The sequence below is a fragment of the Staurois parvus genome, unplaced genomic scaffold (assembly GCF_062004578.1).
Source record: "Staurois parvus isolate SC_StPar_1 unplaced genomic scaffold, SC_StPar_1.0 ptg001111l, whole genome shotgun sequence".
Lineage (NCBI taxonomy): Eukaryota > Metazoa > Chordata > Amphibia > Anura > Ranidae > Staurois > Staurois parvus.
In genome coordinates this window covers 674581-693495 of record NW_028318907.1, presented here as the reverse complement: position 1 = coordinate 693495, position 18915 = coordinate 674581, and the positions used below count along the sequence as shown (strand labels likewise).

The 18915-nt window shown below is 43.0% G+C and overlaps 1 protein-coding gene across 1 annotated transcript in view; it reads right to left on the bottom strand.

The window, feature by feature from the left end:
- Positions 1-1326: 1326 nt before the first annotated feature.
- LOC149440129 (C-type lectin domain family 2 member B-like) overlaps positions 1327-18915 on the bottom strand; it is a 35765-nt gene continuing 18176 nt past the window's right edge. Inside the window, exons 3-6 of the mRNA XM_089658902.1 lie at positions 17411-17512; positions 13033-13214; positions 8627-8730; positions 1327-3599 (exon numbers count right to left, since the gene is read on the bottom strand). Of these exons, the coding sequence (XP_089515028.1) occupies positions 3476-3599; positions 8627-8730; positions 13033-13214; positions 17411-17512 (512 nt within the window). The 3' untranslated portion in view covers positions 1327-3475. The remainder of the gene's footprint in view (positions 3600-8626; positions 8731-13032; positions 13215-17410; positions 17513-18915) is intronic.

The window sequence follows — 18915 nt, the reverse complement described above, 5'->3', positions numbered from 1 at the left end:
CGGATATAGTGAATGCAGGGTCCAGGGACACCAGATATAGTGAATTCAGGGTCCAGGGAGACAGGATATAGTGAATGCTGGGTCCGGGGAGACCAGATATAGTCAATACGGGGTCCGGCGAGAGCGGATATAGTGAATGCAGGGTCCGGGGAGAGTGGATATAGTGAATGCAGGGTCTGGGGAGACCGGATATAGTGAATACAGGGTCTGGGGAGAGCGGATATAGTGAATGCAGGGTCCGGGGAGACCGGATATAGTGAATGCGGGGTCCGGGGAGAGCGGATATAGTGAATGCAGGGTCCGGGGAGACCCGATATAGTAAATGCAGGGTCCGGGGAGACCGGATATAGTGAATGCAGGGTCTGGGGAGAGCGGATATAGTGAATGCAGGGTCCGGGGAGACCGGATATAGTGAATGCGGGGTCCGGGGAGAGCGGATATAGTGAATGCAGGGTCCGGGGAGACCCGATATAGTGAATGCAGGGTCCGGGGAGACCCGATATAGTGAATGCAGGGTCCGCGGTTTAGTAACACTTTAAGGTTCGGCTCACACTATTTTGGGCCCGTGTTTGCTCGGGCATGGCAGCCCATTCATTTGAATGGGCTGTTGTGCCCAAGTTTCCCGCACAAATAAGGTACATGCACCTTCTTTTATAAACACGGACTCAGGGAAACCTCAAGGTCTTTTTGAACATAAAATTTCCCTGCGGTTCCTGCACTCACAAACGCATTGTGGGCTGAGATGCATGGGGTTGCCATTCAAATTGAATGGCAGCCCCCTGCGAGTCTCATAAGAGCAGAGCGATTTGGCTGTTGGTGGTTGCGGGAATAGATGCGATTCCCGCACCTGCAACCAGCCCACCAAGTGTGAACCAGGGCTAAAAACTTGCCACAGGCTCAAATTTACCCTCAATGCGGAGTTCCAGTTGCACTGTAAAAAAATAAAAGTCAGCAGCTGCAAAAACTGTAGCTGCTGACTTTTAAAAAACAGCCACTTACCTGTCCCATGACCCCGTGGTGTCCTCCCCGCAGCCCGTTTCACTGTCCGTCCGATGTTCCTGACGCCAGCATCTTCAGTGTGGGCACCCGGCTGTGACAGCTTGTGGCTTCAGAGCCGGGTGCCCACTGCACATATGCGAGTAGCGCTGCGCTTTGTGAATGGCCCCGTAGTCTGTCAGTTTTAGGTACCCGCTCCCCAAAGGTGCCAATCATTAACGGTGAGCGGAGGATCAGTCTTTAAAGCGAAAAGTCCCCTTTAGGTGGAGCTCCGCTTTAAATGCTTAATATACTTATATGATGTTATACACACAACACCAACACTGTATATTTATGTATATTAAAATATATTTTTCATTTTATTTTATAAATCACAGACATTTAGAATCCTTTGATTTTTGTTTTTCACATTTCGTTCAGAAGATTTGCTTTTAACATCTCAGTATTGTCAAACTTAATTTTCCAAGTTATTTGAAATCATTATCTTTCATCTTTTCATAGTGGTATAAAATTACAACCATTATATTTTTGGGGCCTATTTACACCAACTCAGTCCGCTGCCTTGTGTCCAATGCTTCCATGTTAAATCCTATTGGTTTCTGTGTTCATGTGCACCCGTTTTTTAATGGACTGTCCAACGCACAACAACAATCAAAAACCCACAGACAACATTTTCAACAGCTCTTTGCAATGTAGAGAATGAAAATGGCTCTAAGACTGGGTTCACACTAATGCGGTGAGGGACACTGCATGTCATTTGCACAGGAATCGCACCTGTGAGCAGGTTCTTAACACCCTGGTCGCACCGATCAGACTTTGAAATTGTGCAACTTCCAGAAAAGTCGCGCGATTTTAAAGTCAGATGTAATTCTGGCTTGAAGTGCGACTTGTAAGATGACTTGCAGGACATGGATGTCAATGCAAGTCGCACCTGAAGTTGTGCATGCACTACTTTAGAAATTGGGGTGGCTCCGACCAAGTCGAAATTGCACCGGTATGACCTCTTTAATTGCAGACAATAGGGTGCAACTTGCTGTGCGATTTGCAACTCATATGGCATGGCAAATCACATGGCAAGTCACACCAGTTGTGACCGGGGTGTTATGTTTGTTTTTATCATCCCCTGGGCGAATTTGTCACAGTTCTTCATTCTTGGGTTATTTTCCAGTAACATGGTCAGGGCTACTGTTAGAAACCACAGGGCACCATACAACCAACCTGACAGGACCCACCCCCCCAAAAAAATAAACAGTTTACTATGCTTTAGTTATGAATGAACACTGAGTGATAGGTACCGATCACTCATTGTGTTCATTCAGGTAAGGAAGGGACTGGTAAATGTGACATATTTACAGGACCTTTCCCCCACCCTCAATCCTGAAGGATCCTGTTGTGTGCTTGCTTTTGACGGTGGAAAGGAGAGGATGGAAGCCAGAAGCACTGCGGGGTTGGGGGGCACACAAGGGGGCCAGGGCAGCAGGAGGAAATGTATGGTGCACAGGGAGGGTGATCAGTGCAGTGTGAGGGAGGGGCAATTACTGGAACCAATTCCCTGTATGACGCTCTCTTCAGCAGCTTGAAAGCCATCAGAGAGAGCCATACAGGGGAGCGGTTCCAATAATTGCCCCCCCACACCGCACTGCTCACCCTCCCTGCCCACATCGGTTTCACCTAGCTTCTTGGGCCCCCCTGCTGGCTTGGGCCCCATACAGGAGGACTGATGGTACCCCCTTATCCATGGCCCTGAACATGGTATTATAATTTCCATTTTATTGCTTTTGTAATCCAGTTTGCAATTTGTTTTTTATATTCCATCCTTTGTTCTTATTTCCACTCCAAACCCTCACCCCTGCAATGTATTTAGCACCAATGCCTCTTTTCCAGCAGGTATGGAAGGCGGAGGTAATGAATTTTATGGCATTTCCACAAGTCTATTTCAATGCTGTAGTGGTGAATACTCGGGGATGACAGCCAATACTCATCCGGCTCTTGCTATCTCCATATAGTCCATTTGAACACGTTTATTATGTAGCGTGTTCTTTGATGTTTTATATCTAGTTGGGTATATCTGCAAATTACGCCTATACTTGTTTTTTTTGTTTTGCTGTTATCTATAACCTTCTGCTGTTATGTGTTTGTAGCCATTTTATATCCAATACACATTGCAATCATATCTCATACAGGATTATTTACGTGATTTACAATTTCTGGAATTATTCTCAAAGGACAAAGAAAGAGGAGCGGCCGTTTTCCCGTCAGAAACTTTTTCTCTGGAATTCAGTCTGGAGACCCAAACCTACTGATTATTACAGTGCTAAAGGTTTAGAGACCTGGAAATCTCAATCTCTTGCTCTCCACACTGGAGGGGGTTGCTATTTACAGTCCTGGTTTTTGGAATTCCGCATAGCAGTTAAAATGGTCTGAGGGTGTAATTGGGCCTTTTTACAAATCATCTCTATGTGTACTGGGGGGAATGACCTTAAAACTTCTTACTGCAAATCCATTTCTTTATGTTTTTTCCAGGTCCACTTTTAAAACCATCCTCGTTCAGGTAAACATGCTCTGATTCACCAGGACCTGATGGCTTTCTATGAATATCAAATCTGGAATACAGAACACAATGTAACATTGCATAAAACGTTTGCAGTTATTACATATTGATCACATAGCATACAGTGATTTTCTGTCTATTTTCGATCTATGCCTTTTAAAGTCAGGACTAAAAAAATATACAGTGGGGATCGAAAGTTTGGGCACCCCAGCTAAAAATTTGTATTAATGTGCATAAAGAAGCCAAGGAAAGATGGAAAAATCTCCAAAAGGCATCAAATTACAGATTAGACATTCTTATAATATGTCAACAAAAGTTAGATTTTATTTCCATCATTTACACTTTCAAAATAACAGAAAACAAAAAAATGGCGTCTGCAAAAGTTTGGGCACCCTGCAGAGTTAATATCTTGTACTGCCCCCTTTGGCAAGTATCACAGCTTGTAAACGCTTTTTGTAGCCAGCCAAGAGTCTTTCAATTCTTGGTTGAGGTATCTTTGCCCATTCTTCCTTACAAAAATCTTCCAGTTCTTTGAGATTTCTGGGCTGTCTGTCACGCACTGCTCTTTTAAGGTCTATCCATAGATTTTCAATTATGTTGAGGTCAGGAGATTGTGAAGGCCATGGCAAAACATTCAGTTTAAGCCTCTTGATGTAATCCCCTGTGGATTTCGAGGTGTGTTTAGGATCATTATCCATTTGTAGAAGCCATCCTCTCTTTAACTTCAGCTTTTTCACAGATGGCATCAAGTTACCATCCCAAATTTGCTGAAATTTTATTGAATCCATTTTTCCTTCTACTCGTGAGATGTTCCCTGTGCCACTGGCTGCAACACAACCCCAAAGCATGATTGATCCAACCCCATGCTTAACAGTTGGACAGAGGTTCTTTTCATTAAATTCTGTGCCCCTTCTTCTCCAAACGTACCTTTGCTCATTCCGGCCAAAAAGTTCAATTTTAACCTCATCGGTCCACAGAACTTGTTTCCAAAATGCATCAGGCTTGTCTATATGTTAATTTGCAAAGTTCAAACAATGATTTTTGTGGTGAGGACGTAGAAGAGGTTTTCTTCTGATGACTCTTCCATGAAGACCATATTTGTACAAGTATCTCTTTATAGTGGAATAGTGTACCACAACTCCAGTGTCTGCCAGATCTTTCTGGAGGGATCGTGCAGTCAAACGTGGGTTTTGAATTGTTTTTCTCACAATCCTGCGAGCTGTTCTGTCTGATATTTTTCTTGGTCTTCCAGATCTTGCTTTAACTTCCACTGTTCCTGATGACTGCCATTTCTTAATTACATTCCGAACAGAGGATATTGACATCTGAAAACGCTTTGCTATCTTCTTATAGCCTTCTCCAGCTTTGTGAGCGTCAACTATTTTCAGTTTCAGTTTTCTAGACAACTGCTTAGAAGAACCCATGGTGCTGATTGTTGGGGCAAGGTCAGATGAGTCTGGGCATTTAAAACCTTTGAGATTGACATCACCTGGTCTTCCCGGACAATGATTGAGAACAATCCATGACACTGGCAGGTCTCAGCTTTGCAAAGGGGGCAGTGCATGCTATAAATTCTGCAGGGTGCCCAAACTTTTGCAGACGCCATTTTTTTGTTTTCTGTTATTTTGAAAGTGTAAATGATGGAAATAAAATCTAACTTTTGTTGACATATTATAAGAATGTCTAATCTGTAATTTGATGCCTTTTGGAGATTTTTCCATCTTTCCTTGGCTTCTTTATGCACATTAATACAAATTTTTAGCTGGGGTGCCCAAACTTTCGATCCCCACTGTAAATGAAAAAAAAAATCCACCCCTCAATGTCACCTAATCTCGAGGTTGCATGCTTTGCTTTTTGCTGATCAACCTTCCAATAGTAGTATGGCCTGCAAGGCGTGGGAAGAAGATTTAGCAATAAACGTGAGAGAAGAAGACTGGGACTGCATTCACCAGAATATCCACAAAGGCTCCATGAATGTCTCCACTCAGGAGAATAACTAGAACGTCACACATTTTTTTTTCCTGAGACCCCTGATGTTTGCTGGAGATGCAAGCCTGAGCTGGGAACTCTCTTGCATATATGGTGGACTTGTCCACATCTTCAACCATATTGGTCAGAAGTACACAGACTTATCTCCTGGGTTACCACATTTGATCTTGATTTTGCCCCGGCACAATTTCTTCTTCACCATTCCCCTCTTTCCCACAAGGCCTACTTTAAATAGTTAGCAATGCACATGGTGAATGCAGCCAAGCTATGTATTCCACTTCAATGGGGAAGACCAGTAAAAAAAAAAACTGTAGAGAAAAAAAATCCATATAGCCTGGGATTCACTCTACAAATGTTTGGACGAGTGAGCTTGCTGGCTCTACCTTCAAACGACTGAGGAATACAAATGACTAGTGGACACCTCTCCTTGATTTTAGAGCTGTGAGGATATTTTCCTACCTGTACTTTTCCTTTTGGATAAAGATTTACCTCCATGACCCTCACTACTTGTAGGGGTCAAGCATGGAGAAGACACGCAGGAGAGGTATATAAGGCTGTTCCCTAGTTTCCTTACCCCTCTCCTCTTTTTTCTTAAGATCAATAGGGAGCTTCCTTCCTTAGTCTTCACTCCTCTACTTACACTTTTCTATATACTCCACACTCCCCCCTCCCCCCCCCACCTATTTTTTCCCCTTCTTTCTCTTCCTTGTATTTCATATGAGAGACATATCCCTCCTTAGATGGCCTTTCATCCAGCAGCTGGCCACTGGGTCTCTATGAAAGTCACTTCGGAACACCTACCCACTTAGGATTGTTAATATTTACTTTTGCCTCCTGAAGTCTGGCTCTCGACACCCGTGTAGGCGTGTCCACGGATAGCTGTTTAATTACAAAATGTTATGTAATTTGCGACATGTTTCTGTCCATTTGTTGCCTTTCCTTTTATTGTTTACCTTAAAGTAGATGTCACGATCAGGGGTCAGGTTTGAAGACCAGTTGCTATAGCAGTGGAAAGACTCACACCGAAACCAGCAGGATAGGCACACAGGCAGGTCACCCTGGCAGAGAAGTCGGCTAACCTGAGGTGCGGAGTCTAAGCACTAATCAGTGTGCTCCTGATGGTGGAGATGGGTTTTGCTGCATGTTAGCACCATGTCGCGGTCCTCAGGATCACCCCACCAGGAGGTGAGCAAGCGGAGGTCCAGTAGAGTATTAAGCAGGTTAGGATCAAATAGAAGCATGGTCAGTAGACAAGCCAAAGGTCAGTAATAAGCAGTCGCAAGTTGGAATCAGGCAGGAGTTTGGTTGAAGAACAAGCCAAGGGTCAATATCGTGTGATAGCAAAATGTGGATGACAGCAGAGAAGGCAAGGAATGAGATTCTGGCTGACATCATTGCTGATATCATTGCTTACAACTAGTGAATTCTGTGAATGATCACAGAGGTCACATGGTACAAGGCTATTCGCAACAGCCTTGTACCATGTGACAAGCTGTGACCAATCACAGCTCTCACAGTATTTCTCAATGGCTGCAAGAATGCAGCCAGAGAGAAGGAGAAATTATTGCTTTTACAGCCTTTATGTGTAAAAGCAATTAGTGTAAAAAAAAAATCTTCATCACCCACCATAAGTAGTACAGTGTCACTACTGCTAGGGTGACAGTATGTAAAAAAAACAAAACAAATAATAAAAAAAGTAAAATAAAAATGTAAAATAAATTTAGAAAAATTATAATTTTTGGTTATAAACTAATTTGGGTTATTTGTTTTTACTGAAAAGATAGCTGAATACATTTTGGCCAAGATTTATGAAGAAAGATTATTTATTTGCTAAATTTTATAAGAAAAACACTTTTTTTGCAAAATGTTTGGACTTTTTCATTTATATAGCAAAAAAATAAAAATCCCAGTGGTGAATAAATACCACCAAAATAAAGTTTTATCTGTCTCAAAAAAATGCTAAAGAATTCATATGGGTGCAGTGTTGCATGACTGCGCAATTGTCATTCAAAGTGTGATAGTACTGAAAGCAGAAAATTGGCCTGGACAGGAAGGGGGTGAAAGTGTCCAGACTGGAAGTGGTTAACCTCCCTGGCAGTATTCCCGAGTGTAGCTCAGAGTAAAGTTTCAGTACCACGAGCTACACTCGGGCTTACAATGCGGCGCTGCTCCGGGATCCCTCGATCACTTACCTTGTCCTGCGCTCCCGCGATGTCCCTCCTGCAGTGTCCCCGGAAATGTAATCCGGCGGATGCCGGCATCTGTCATCTGGGTACGTTCTGCGAGCGTCGGGACGTACGGGGGACGGAACTGGCGGGAAATTTGAAAATGACAAAAAGTGACATTCACTAAATACACTAAAATCACATAGTATAACATTCCTGTATCAAACCATTTCACATACATTCTGTCCCGAGTGCTTTGTCCGGCGCCCTGCCTGCATTTTTACTGTTCTTTCTGCCTGGAAACTGAGAAACGTCCATGGCGTCCAAAAAGTGTCCCTTTAGGTCAAAAGCGGTTTTAGACCGGCTAGAGAACAGCGATAGTAAATCAGAACCACTTGCAGAATTGAGTGATAATGATTCGTGGGGGAAATTCGTCATCAGATGCTGAAAACGATTTTGCGACTTTGCTCAGTGATGTGCGAACTTGGCGCTCTATTTCAAATTTCAGTGTTTTTGGTTTGATTATAATATTGAATTAAATTTAATATTATTATATTATTATTTTTTATGATTATTTATTAAATTATAATTTATGATTTCGTGTTTCAAGTTTTATCATACCCGGGATGTTTAGTAAACTCTTGTACGGACAGATTTCAGTGAATTATTCCTAAAAATGAGAGACCTACAATAAAAAAAATACATATTTCCATGCAAAAAAATTTACCGCTTTGAGCACAGAAATATGGACATAATCAGACCGCTAGGGAGGTTAAGCAAAGACTTGGCACACATTCCAAACTACTGCATTTTTTGTTTGAGATCTTCATGAAAAAAAAAGGAGGAATGATTCAACAGACTAATGTACAACCAAACCTGAAATATTGGATTTAGCTGTAGCTGACCTTTACATTGTCAGACTTACGTTGTTTCTGAACAGAACGTTCCATCGGTCCAGACCCAGCCTGAATCATTTGGTACCCTGCTCAGTCCAATCCAGTAATTAGATTTCAGGAGATTTAAGAAGCTCTGCAAGACAGAAAGACAATCAAGTGAAATAACAGAGACAGAAAGAAAATGATGTGAAATACTGCTTAGAATGTAGATCTGAACTGGGATCATTTCCTGGGGTGCTTTACACATAGGGGTTATTTATACATTATGGTTATCCATAAGACTTCAACACTAACCTCCAGCCTAATGCTGGTCATAAATTGGTAGTCTATTTTTGTTCCGCCACAAATTAAGTGGATGAAGGAATAATCCTGGCAGGACATTGTATTCTTACCACGGAACTCACCTCTGTCAGAATATACTGATCGAAAAAGGCTTTCTAACTTGCCCATTTGACAGAAATTGATTAAACGAATAAATTCAGTTAAGTAGGGTCAGCCAAACACTGACTGAAATTTGGCAGTTTCCTTACATCTATCTATGGCCTGCTTTTCCTTATGTACACAGTCCTGTCCTCCGTCCATAGATAGTGCTTTCTCCTATCACTGTACAGTGGAGAAAATAATTATTTGATCCCCTGCAGATTTTGAAAATTTGCCCACTGGCCACAGACTGGCTATGTGCTCATGTGGTACACATATTAGTCCTGTCAATTTAAGAAGGTGATCCTAACGATAACTCGTTATGTGTGAAAAAGACACACAGAATCTCTTTTTTTCATTCCAACCTCACCACCATCATTGGCAAGACCAAAGAGTTGTCTAAGGACGTCAGGGACAAGATTGTAGACCTGCACAAGGCTGGAATGGGCTACAAGACCATCAGCAAGAAGCTTGGTGAGAAGGAGAGAAGGTAACAACTGTTGGAGCGATTATTTGCAAACGGAAGAAATAGAAAATAACCATCAATCACCCCCGGTCTGGAGCTCCATGCAGTATTTCACCTCATGGGGTTAGGATGATTATGAGAAAAGTGAGGGATCAGCCCAGAGCTACATGGCAGTGGCTTGTGAATGATCTCACACAATACGCCTCCGTGGATTGAAATCATGCAGCGCCCGCAAGGTTGAGGCACAAGAAGGTACATGTACAGGCCCGTCAGGTTTGCCAATGAACATCTACATGATTCAGAGAAGGATTGGGAGAAAGTGCTGTGCTCAGATTAGACCAAAATTGAGCTCTTTGGCATTAACTCGACTCGCCATGTTTGGAGGAAGAAAAATGCTGACTATGATCCTAAGAACAAAATCCCTACAGTCAAGCATGAAGGTGGAAACCTTATGCTTTGGGGCTGTTTCTCTGCTAAAGGTACAGGCAGACTTTTCCGCATTGAGGGGCAAATGGACAGAGCCGTGTATTGTAAAATCTTGGATGAGAACTTTCTTCCCTCAGCCAGAACACTGAAGATGGGTCATGGATGGGTCTTCCAGCATGACAAAGACCCAAAACCATACCTTCAAGGCAACAAAGAAGTTGCTCAAGAAGAAGCTCATTAAGGTCATGAAGTGGCCTAGCCAGTCTCCAGATCTTAGTCCTATAGAAAATTTATGGAGGGAGCTAAAACTTTGAGTTGCTAAGCGAGAGCCAAGAAAGCTAGAGTTAGAGAAGATCTGTAAAGAAGAGTGGACCAAAATCCCTCCTGAGATGTGTGCAAACCTGGTAACCAACTACAAGAAACATCTTACCTCTGGGCTTGCCAACAAGGCTTTCTCCACCAAGTACTAAGTCATGTTTTGCTTGGGGATCAAATATTATTTTACTCACTGAACTGCAACTCCATTTATAACATTTGTATCATGGTTTTTTTCTGGATTTTTTGTTGATATTCTTTCTCTATCGTTTAAAATACACCTATGATAAAAATTATAAACCCTTTATTTCTTTGTAAGTAGGCAAACTTACAAACTCTGCAGGGGATCAGATAATTACTTTTCCCACCGTATGCTTTGGATTTCACATTATGTTCTTAAGAAGAGACGGCAGCTACCCTAAGACCCATCCAACTTCCTGAGTGAACGACCTCCATTGATTATGAAGAGCTCACATTGAACATTGTTCTGATGATGGCCTACCTCTTACAACCATTAATTGTATGTTGCCTGGCATGTATGGATATGGTTTACATGCCATGTGTTACATATAGGAGTGTTTTTTTTAAGTAGATTTCACTGTGGGGGCTATCTTGGAAAGGATGAATGAAAATACAATCCAACAATAACCTCCCCCTGCTCCTAGATGTAAATAATCTGAGAAGAATACTTTCACCGGCCATTTTATTAGGTACACCTGTTCAACCATCTCTAGGGTATACAGAGAATGGTCCAAAAAAGAGAAAATATCCAGTGAGCGGCAGTTGTGTGGAGGAAAATGCCTTGTTGATGTCAGAGGAGAATGGGCAGACTGGTTCCAAATTATAGAAAGGCAACAGTAACTCAAATAACCACTTGTTACTACCAAGGTATGCAGAATACCATCTCTGAATGCACAACATGTCGGACCTTAAAGTAGATGGGCTACAGCAGCAGAGGACCACAGCGGGTATCACTCCTGTCAGGTTAGAACAGGAAACGGAGGCTACAGTTCGCAAAATCTCAGAATGGAAAAACGTTTCCTGGTCTGATGAGTCTCCATATCTCTAGAAATGGTTTGTGTGTGAAAATTCAAGTAGATCAGCAGTTTTTGAAATACCCGTCTGGCACCAACAACCATGCTTCATTCAAAGTCACTTAAATCCCCTTTCTTCTCCATTCTGATGCTCGGTTTGAACTTTAGCAAGTCGCCTTCATGTCTTGATGCCTAAATGCATTGAGTTGCTGCCATCTGATTGGCTGATTAGCAATTGAACAGGTGTAACTAATGTCCATGTCCAGTGGAGGGTCTATGTATAGAGTGTAATAGAAATGTATTATTATGTCCAGTGGTGGGTCATGTTGGGGGTGTAGTGTTCTATGTATAGAGTGTAATAGAATTGTATTATTATGTCCAGTGGTGGGTCATGTTGGGGGTGTAGTGTTCTATGTATAGAGTGTAATAGAATTGTATTATTATGTCCAGTGGCGGGTCATGTTGGGGGTGTAGTGTTCTATGTATAGAGTGTAATAGAATTGTATTATGATGTCCAGTGGTGGGTCATGTTGGGGGTGTAGTGTTCTATGTATACTGTAATAGAATTGTATTATTATGTCCAGTGGCGGGTCATGTTGGGGGTGTAGTGTTCTATGTATACTGTAATAGAATTGTATTATTACGTCCAGTGGTGGGTCATGTTGGGGGTGTAGTGTTCTATGTATAGAGTGTAATAGAATTGTATTATTATGTCCAGTGGTGGGTCATGTTGGGGGTGTAGTGTTCTATGTATACTGTAATAGAATTGTATTATTACGTCCAGTGGTGGGTCATGTTGGGGGTGTAGTGTTCTATGTATAGAGTGTAATAGAATTGTATTATTATGTCCAGTGGCGGGTCATGTTGGGGGTGTAGTGCTCTATGTATAGAGTGTAATAGAATTGTATTATTATGTCCAGTGGTGGGTCATGTTGGGGGTGTAGTGTTCTATGTATAGAGTGTAATAGAATTGTATTATTATGTCCAGTGGTGGGTCATGTTGGGGGTGTAGTGTTCTATGTATAGAGTGTAGAATTGTATTATGGTCATGTCCAGCAGTGGGTCATGTTGGGGGTGTAGTGTTCTATGTATAGAGTGTAATAGAAATGTATTATTATGTCCAGTGGTGGGTCATGTTGGGGGTGTAGTGTTCTATGTATAGTGTAATAGAATTGTATTATTATGTCCAGTGGTGGGTCATGTTGGGGGTGTAGTGTTCTATGTATAGAGTGTAATAGAATTGTATTATTATGTCCAGTGGCGGGTCATGCTGGGGGTGTAGTGTTCTATGTATAGAGTTTAATAGAATTGTATTATTATGTCCAGTGGTGGGTCATGTTGGGGGTGTAGTGTTCTATGTATAGAGTGTAATAGAATTGTATTATTATGTCCAGTGGTGGGTTATGTTGGGGGTGTAGTGTTCTATGTATAGAGTGTAATAGAATTGTATTATTATGTCCAGTGGCGGGTCATGCTGGGGGTGTAGTGTTCTATGTATAGAGTGTAATAGAATTGTATTATTATGTCCAGCGGTGGGTCATGTTGGGGGTGTAGTGTTCTATGTATAGAGTGTAATAGAATTGTATTATTATGTCCAGTGGTGGGTCATGTTGGGGGTGTAGTGTTCTATGTATAGAGTGTAATAGAATTATATTTTGATCATGTCCAGTGGTCATATATATTAGGAGTGTAATGTTCTATTCTGGTATAATGCATAAATAAATTGTATGCTGAGTGTCAGGTCACAGGTGGAGATGCGTTTATTATTACTCACCATTTCTTTTTCATTATCAATAATTGTCAGGGCTGAATTGTGTAATTTGCAGAAATTTTGGCTGTTGTTCCATGTATCAGGCTGGACTGAGAAATAGTAACATTTTCCCCTGTATTGGATCCAATCATCCATACACTGAAAAACTGTAGATCCCTTTACCAATTTTGTTCCAAATGCATCTCCTACAAATAGATGAGATTTATTTTAGCAAATGTTTTACTAATTAGCTATTACCCAAAAAAATTAGTAGAAAATTACAAAACTATTGAAAGAAAATAAGATATATTACAAGAATACTTTTATTATTAGTATACAGGATTTATATAGCGCCAACAGTTTACTCAGCACTTTACAACATAAGAGCAGACAGTAGAGTTACAATACAAATTAAAACAGGAGGATTCAGAAGGCTTTGTTCGTTAGAGCTTGCCATCTAAGATGGAGGGTCGAGAGATACAAAAGGTAATAACTGTTGAGGGATGGGCTGATGGACAAAATACATATACAGTTGTTAGGTGGGGGCCAAGTCTTTATTGAGTCTCACCATGTGTGTTTGTCCTGCTGACATTGTTATGGGGACAGAAAGTTTTTGGGAAATGCATAAAATTGTTGAGTTGTAGGTGTGTGGGGGGAATCTCACAATGGCAATGCCTGTTCTGTCTATAAGGGGAGTCCCCCTCACTTCGGAGAGATTTCCTCTCATTTCCTTTTGTGTCTCTGTTGACAAGAACTGAGGGGAAATGTTCCTTTTTTTTTATTTCCTTCTTCTCTTCTTTATCCATCTTTTCTCTTCCACTCCCAGACTGGATAACATCTAAGTGCTTATATGTTTTTCAAGTATGACTACAGATGTTCTGAAGAAGAGATAGCTACTGTGAAACGCATTGACTTTCTGGATAGACGACAATTGCCATTTGCTACTTCTATAGCTAAAAAATATTTATAAACGGTGATACCATTTTGGATCCGTAATTTAGATGACTTTTTGTAATAAAATATACATGTTTTTATAAATCCAGAGTAATTTTGATACTGATGGGTCATCCTTGAACAAGCTTCATTTTCCTTTTTTCTCAATGTTATAGAACAGACTGGGTTGGTGACCTATCAGTATAGGGTTTGGTTATCCCTTTCTACTAGTGATGAGCCGAACACCCCCTTTTTCAGTTCGCTGAGAGCTGAATGTAAAAAGAAGCACCGGCATTTCCCGGCAATTGAAAAGTTAGAAAAAAAGTGTGGGGTCCTTCCTCCATATATACCAAGCCCTTTGGGTCTGGTATGGATTTTGAGGGAAACCCCTGCACCAAAATAAAAAAAAAATGGCGTGGGGGTCCCCCCCAAAATCCATACTAGACCTATATCCAAGCATGCAGCCCAGCAGATCAGAAAAGGGGGGGGACAAGCGAGCGCATAATAGGTCACATGCCCTCAACATGGGGGTGCTTTTGGGCAGGGGGGCTCCGCCCCAAAGCACTTTGTTCCCATATTGATGGGGACAAGGGCCTCTTCCCCAAAACCATGGTCAGTGGTTGTAGGGGTCTATGGGCTGGGAGCTTATTGGAGTCTGGAAGCCCCCTTTAACAGCGAGGCCCCAAGATCCCACCCCCCCATTTAAATGAGTATGGGGTACATGGTACCACTACCCATTCATAAAAGAAAAAAGTGTAGTGTAAAAAATGACAGTAGACAGTCTTTGACAAATCTTTTATTAAAAACAAAAATCCAAACAAAAAGTCCCCTGAAATAGATCCATCGTTAATCAGGAAGCCCGCCGCCACCGACCCAAAAAAAGAAAAAAAAAAGAATGCTCAACATTGGCTCCCAGGCTGTCTGACAGCTGCGCTGCGAGGACAGTTCTTAAATACAGTGATGATGGCACAAGCGGGCGGTGTTGTCCCCGCCCCCTTGTGACGTCATCATGCGCTGTGATTGGCAAAAGCATTGCACCTGTGGCATTGCTTTGGCCAATCACAACACAATGCCCTTAATGTTCGTGTGTTTGCTGAACACAGGAATGGCTGATGTTTGAGTCGAACTTACGTTTTCTAGCCCAACACTACTTTCGACCATATAATCCTCCCACACCTCTATGTGCAAAAGAAGGGAAATCTCCCCTATAGGTGGAAGAAAATGAAACCAACGGGGGTTTTAACTCTTTCCATCTAACACTGGAAAATAAATAAATAAATAGCTATACATACACTTTAAAGTCAACAATCAAGAATGGGCATATGTAAGAGTCTGAATCTCCATTCTGAATTCGCTCTACTAGTGCAGCCTGAACTCTCAGCGGTGGGTGTTTGTGCTGGGTTCGAGTATTCTTTCCCTGCTACATAAGACATGTCAACCCAGGGTCAGACTGTAAGGTCCCTTCAACGCTGACCCTTCTCCTGACATTGGAGGACGATAAAACTCAATTAATTAAAGTGGAACAGCACGGCATCTGAGCACCACAAACCAAAAATGCTATTTAAATAATTGTTAAAGTGGTTCTAAAGGCTCAAGGTTTTTTTACCTTCATGCATTCTATGCATGAAAGTAAAACACTTTCTGTGTGCAGCATCCCCCATCACCCGTTAATACTCACCTAAGATCCATCTCAATTCAGAAATGTGCACTGGAGTCTTGGCTATCCTGGGACTCCCTCTTCTCATTGGCTGAGACAGAAGTGGGAGCCATTGGCATTACTTAGGCATTACTCATCTTTCTTAAAATATACAAAGAATCACAGACATCGTACTATTATCAGTAGTGATTTTGTAAGGATTGGAACTGTTCTTTGAAATAATGGGGGAGATTTACTAAACCTGGAGCACTCAGAATCCGGTGTAGCTGTACAAGGGAGCCAATCAGTTTCCACCTTCAGCTTGTTCAGTTAAGTTTTGACAATAAAACCTGGAAGATGATTGGTTTCTATGCAGAGCTGCACCAGATTTTGCACTCTCCAAAAGCTCCCATTACTTTTTATTTTTTCAGATTCTGCCTTGTTTTCCTATTGATGTGCTATGGGCAGCACAGTGGCTAAATGGTTAGCATTTCTGCCCAGCAGTACTAGGGTCGTCGGTTTGAATCCCAACCACGGCACCACCACCTTGAGCAGTGCTGTAGATAATTTTTTCTTTTGGGGGGGGGGTGAGCTCGCAGCTGAGCTGCATTTTTACCACACCCCCCTTAACTTCTCCCCCTTGAAGGAATGAAGGAAGGAAGAGGTGGGTGGAAGGCAGGAAGGGGTGGATGGAAGGAAGTGGTGGGTGGAAGGAAGGAAGGGGTGGGTGGGTGGATGGAAGGAAGGGAGGAGTGGGTGGAAGGAATGAGTGAGTAGAAAGAATGAGTGGAAGGAAGGGGTGGGTGGAAGGTAGGAAGGGGTGGGTGGAAGGTAGGAAGGGGTGGGTGGGAGGAAGGAAGGGGTGAGTGGAAGGAAGAACGGGGTGGGTGAAAGGAGGGAAGGAGGGGGTGGGTGGAAGAAAGGAAGGGGTGAGTGGAAGGAAGGAAGGGGTGGGTGGGAGGAAGGAAGGAAGGAAGGGGTGGGTGGAAGGAAGGAAAGGGTAGGTGGAAGGAAGGGGCGGGTGGAAGGAAGGAAGGGGTTTGTGGAAGGAAGGAAGGGATGAGTGGAAGGAATGAAGGGGGTGAGTGTAAGGAAGAGGTGGGTGGAAGGAAAGGGTGGGTGGAAGGAAGGAAGGAAAGAAGAGGTGGATGGAAGTAGGGGTGGAAGGAAGGGAGGGGTGAGTGGGTGGGTGGAAGGGAGGGGGGAGGTGGAAGGATGGAAGGGAGGGGGGGGGTGGAAGGATGGAAGGGGGGGTGGAAGGATGGAAGGGAGGGGCTGGGCTGCTGGGCAGTGAGAGGAACACAGCAGTGATGGGAGGGAGAGGCGAAAGAAAACCTTTTTGTGCAGCAGTGGAGGCGACAAGCTGCACAAAACGGTTTTCTTTCTGCCACTCCCTCCCACCGCTGCTGTATTCTCACCGCTGTGTTCTTCATACTGCCCAGCCCAAATTTTGAGGGCTGCAGCCTGCAGCAAGGGATGGTTGGCAACTCTCCTCTGGGGGGCTTCAGACCCCCCTGACCCCCCTTTATCTACGCCCCTGACTTTGAGCCTACATGTTCTCCCTGTGCCTGCGTGGGTTTCCTCCGGGTACTCTGGTTTCCTCCCACACACCAAAGACATGCTGGTAGGATAATTGGATTCTGTCTAATTGGTCCTAGTATGTGTATGTATGAATGTGACTTAGGGGCCTTAGATTGTACGCCCCTTGAGAGCTAGAGACTGATGTGAATGTACAATATATATATGTAAAGTGCTGAGTAAATGGATGGCGCTATAGAAGTACCTGAAATAAATAAATTGATAAAAAATCTGTTCATTGCAATACAAACTCACGTGGTAGACACACACTGATGAAGGTTATAATTAATGTTGTTGTTGTTATACATGAAATATAGATCAAAAAACCCGAGGGTGACAAATCTTTCGGCCTAGTTCCTAAAACAATACAGAGAGCAGACATTAGAGGGACATAAAATCTGATATTTCTCATTATTGGTATAAAAATCAGAGAGAGAGAACATAATGGTGTCACAGATGAACACAACACATCATATGGTTCTTGTAGAAGAGCTCAGAGTGAATGGAAGTCCACTGGTTGTATGTTATATGGAGAACATCAACAAAAACAGCCTGGATGGGAGAACCCACTGTGCTGCCCACCCCCTCCTAAAGCCTGCAACCCCCCACGCACATACCATGTTACTACTGGTTTCTAGTGATGAGTCGAACACCCCCGTTTGGTTCGCAGTTGAACATTCGAACCTCATGAGGGTTCGACCGCAAACTTCAAACTGGGACAATTCACTAAGCGGTATCTTACCGCATCTGAGTGTGTAGTAAGACACCGCACAGCTACTAAAATATGGCAGGAGATATATTAAGTCATACAGTATTTTAGTAGTGAAAACATTCTGTGTTTACAGCTGAATGTAAAAAGAATTTCCAGCAGTTCAATTTCCTTTTTTTAAATGGCGTGGGGTCCCCCCCCCATTAATACTAAGCCCTTCGGGTCTGGTGTGGATTTTGAGGGGAAATCCCACGCCAATTTTTTTAAAAGAATGGCGTGGGAATCCCCCCCAAAATCCACACCAGGCCCTTATCTGAGTATGCAGCCTGGCAGATCAGGAAAGTGGGGGAATGAGCAAACGCCCCCCCCTCCTGAACCATACCAAGCCACAAACCCTCAACATGGGGGGTGCTTTGGGGCAGGGGGGCTCCCTTCCCAAAGCACTTTGTCCCCATGTTGATGGGGACAAGGGCCTCTTCCCCACAACCGTGGATGGTGGCTGTGGGGGTCTGTGGGTGGAGGGCTTATTGGAATCTGGAAGCCCCATTTAACAAAGGGGATCCCAGCCCCCCCCATGTGAATGAGTATGGGGTACATGGTACCACTAACTCATTCACAAAAAAAAGTGTAGTGTAAAAAAATGACAGTAGACAGTTTTTATTAAAAACAAAATCCTTTATTAAAAACAAAAATTTTAAAAATATCCCTCGAAGTAGATCCGATGTTAATCACAATCCCCGCCACCAACCCCAAAAAAGAAAAAAAAAAACATTCTCGTCGCTGGCTCCCCCCGTCTGATAGCTGCACCAGCCTGACAGTTCCTAAATATCTAAGGGGGGCGGGCACCCGGTGATGTCACCCGGTGACACCAACCCTTGTGACATCATCATGCTTTGTGATTGGCCAAAGCATTGCACCAGACCTGTGGTCAGGTGTATTGCTTTGGCCAATCACAATGCATTGTCAGGGCGCAGTGCATAGTGGGTCGCAACGGGCGAACAGCTGAACGTTACATCAAGCCCAACTCTACTGGTTTCTTGTTGGCATATGA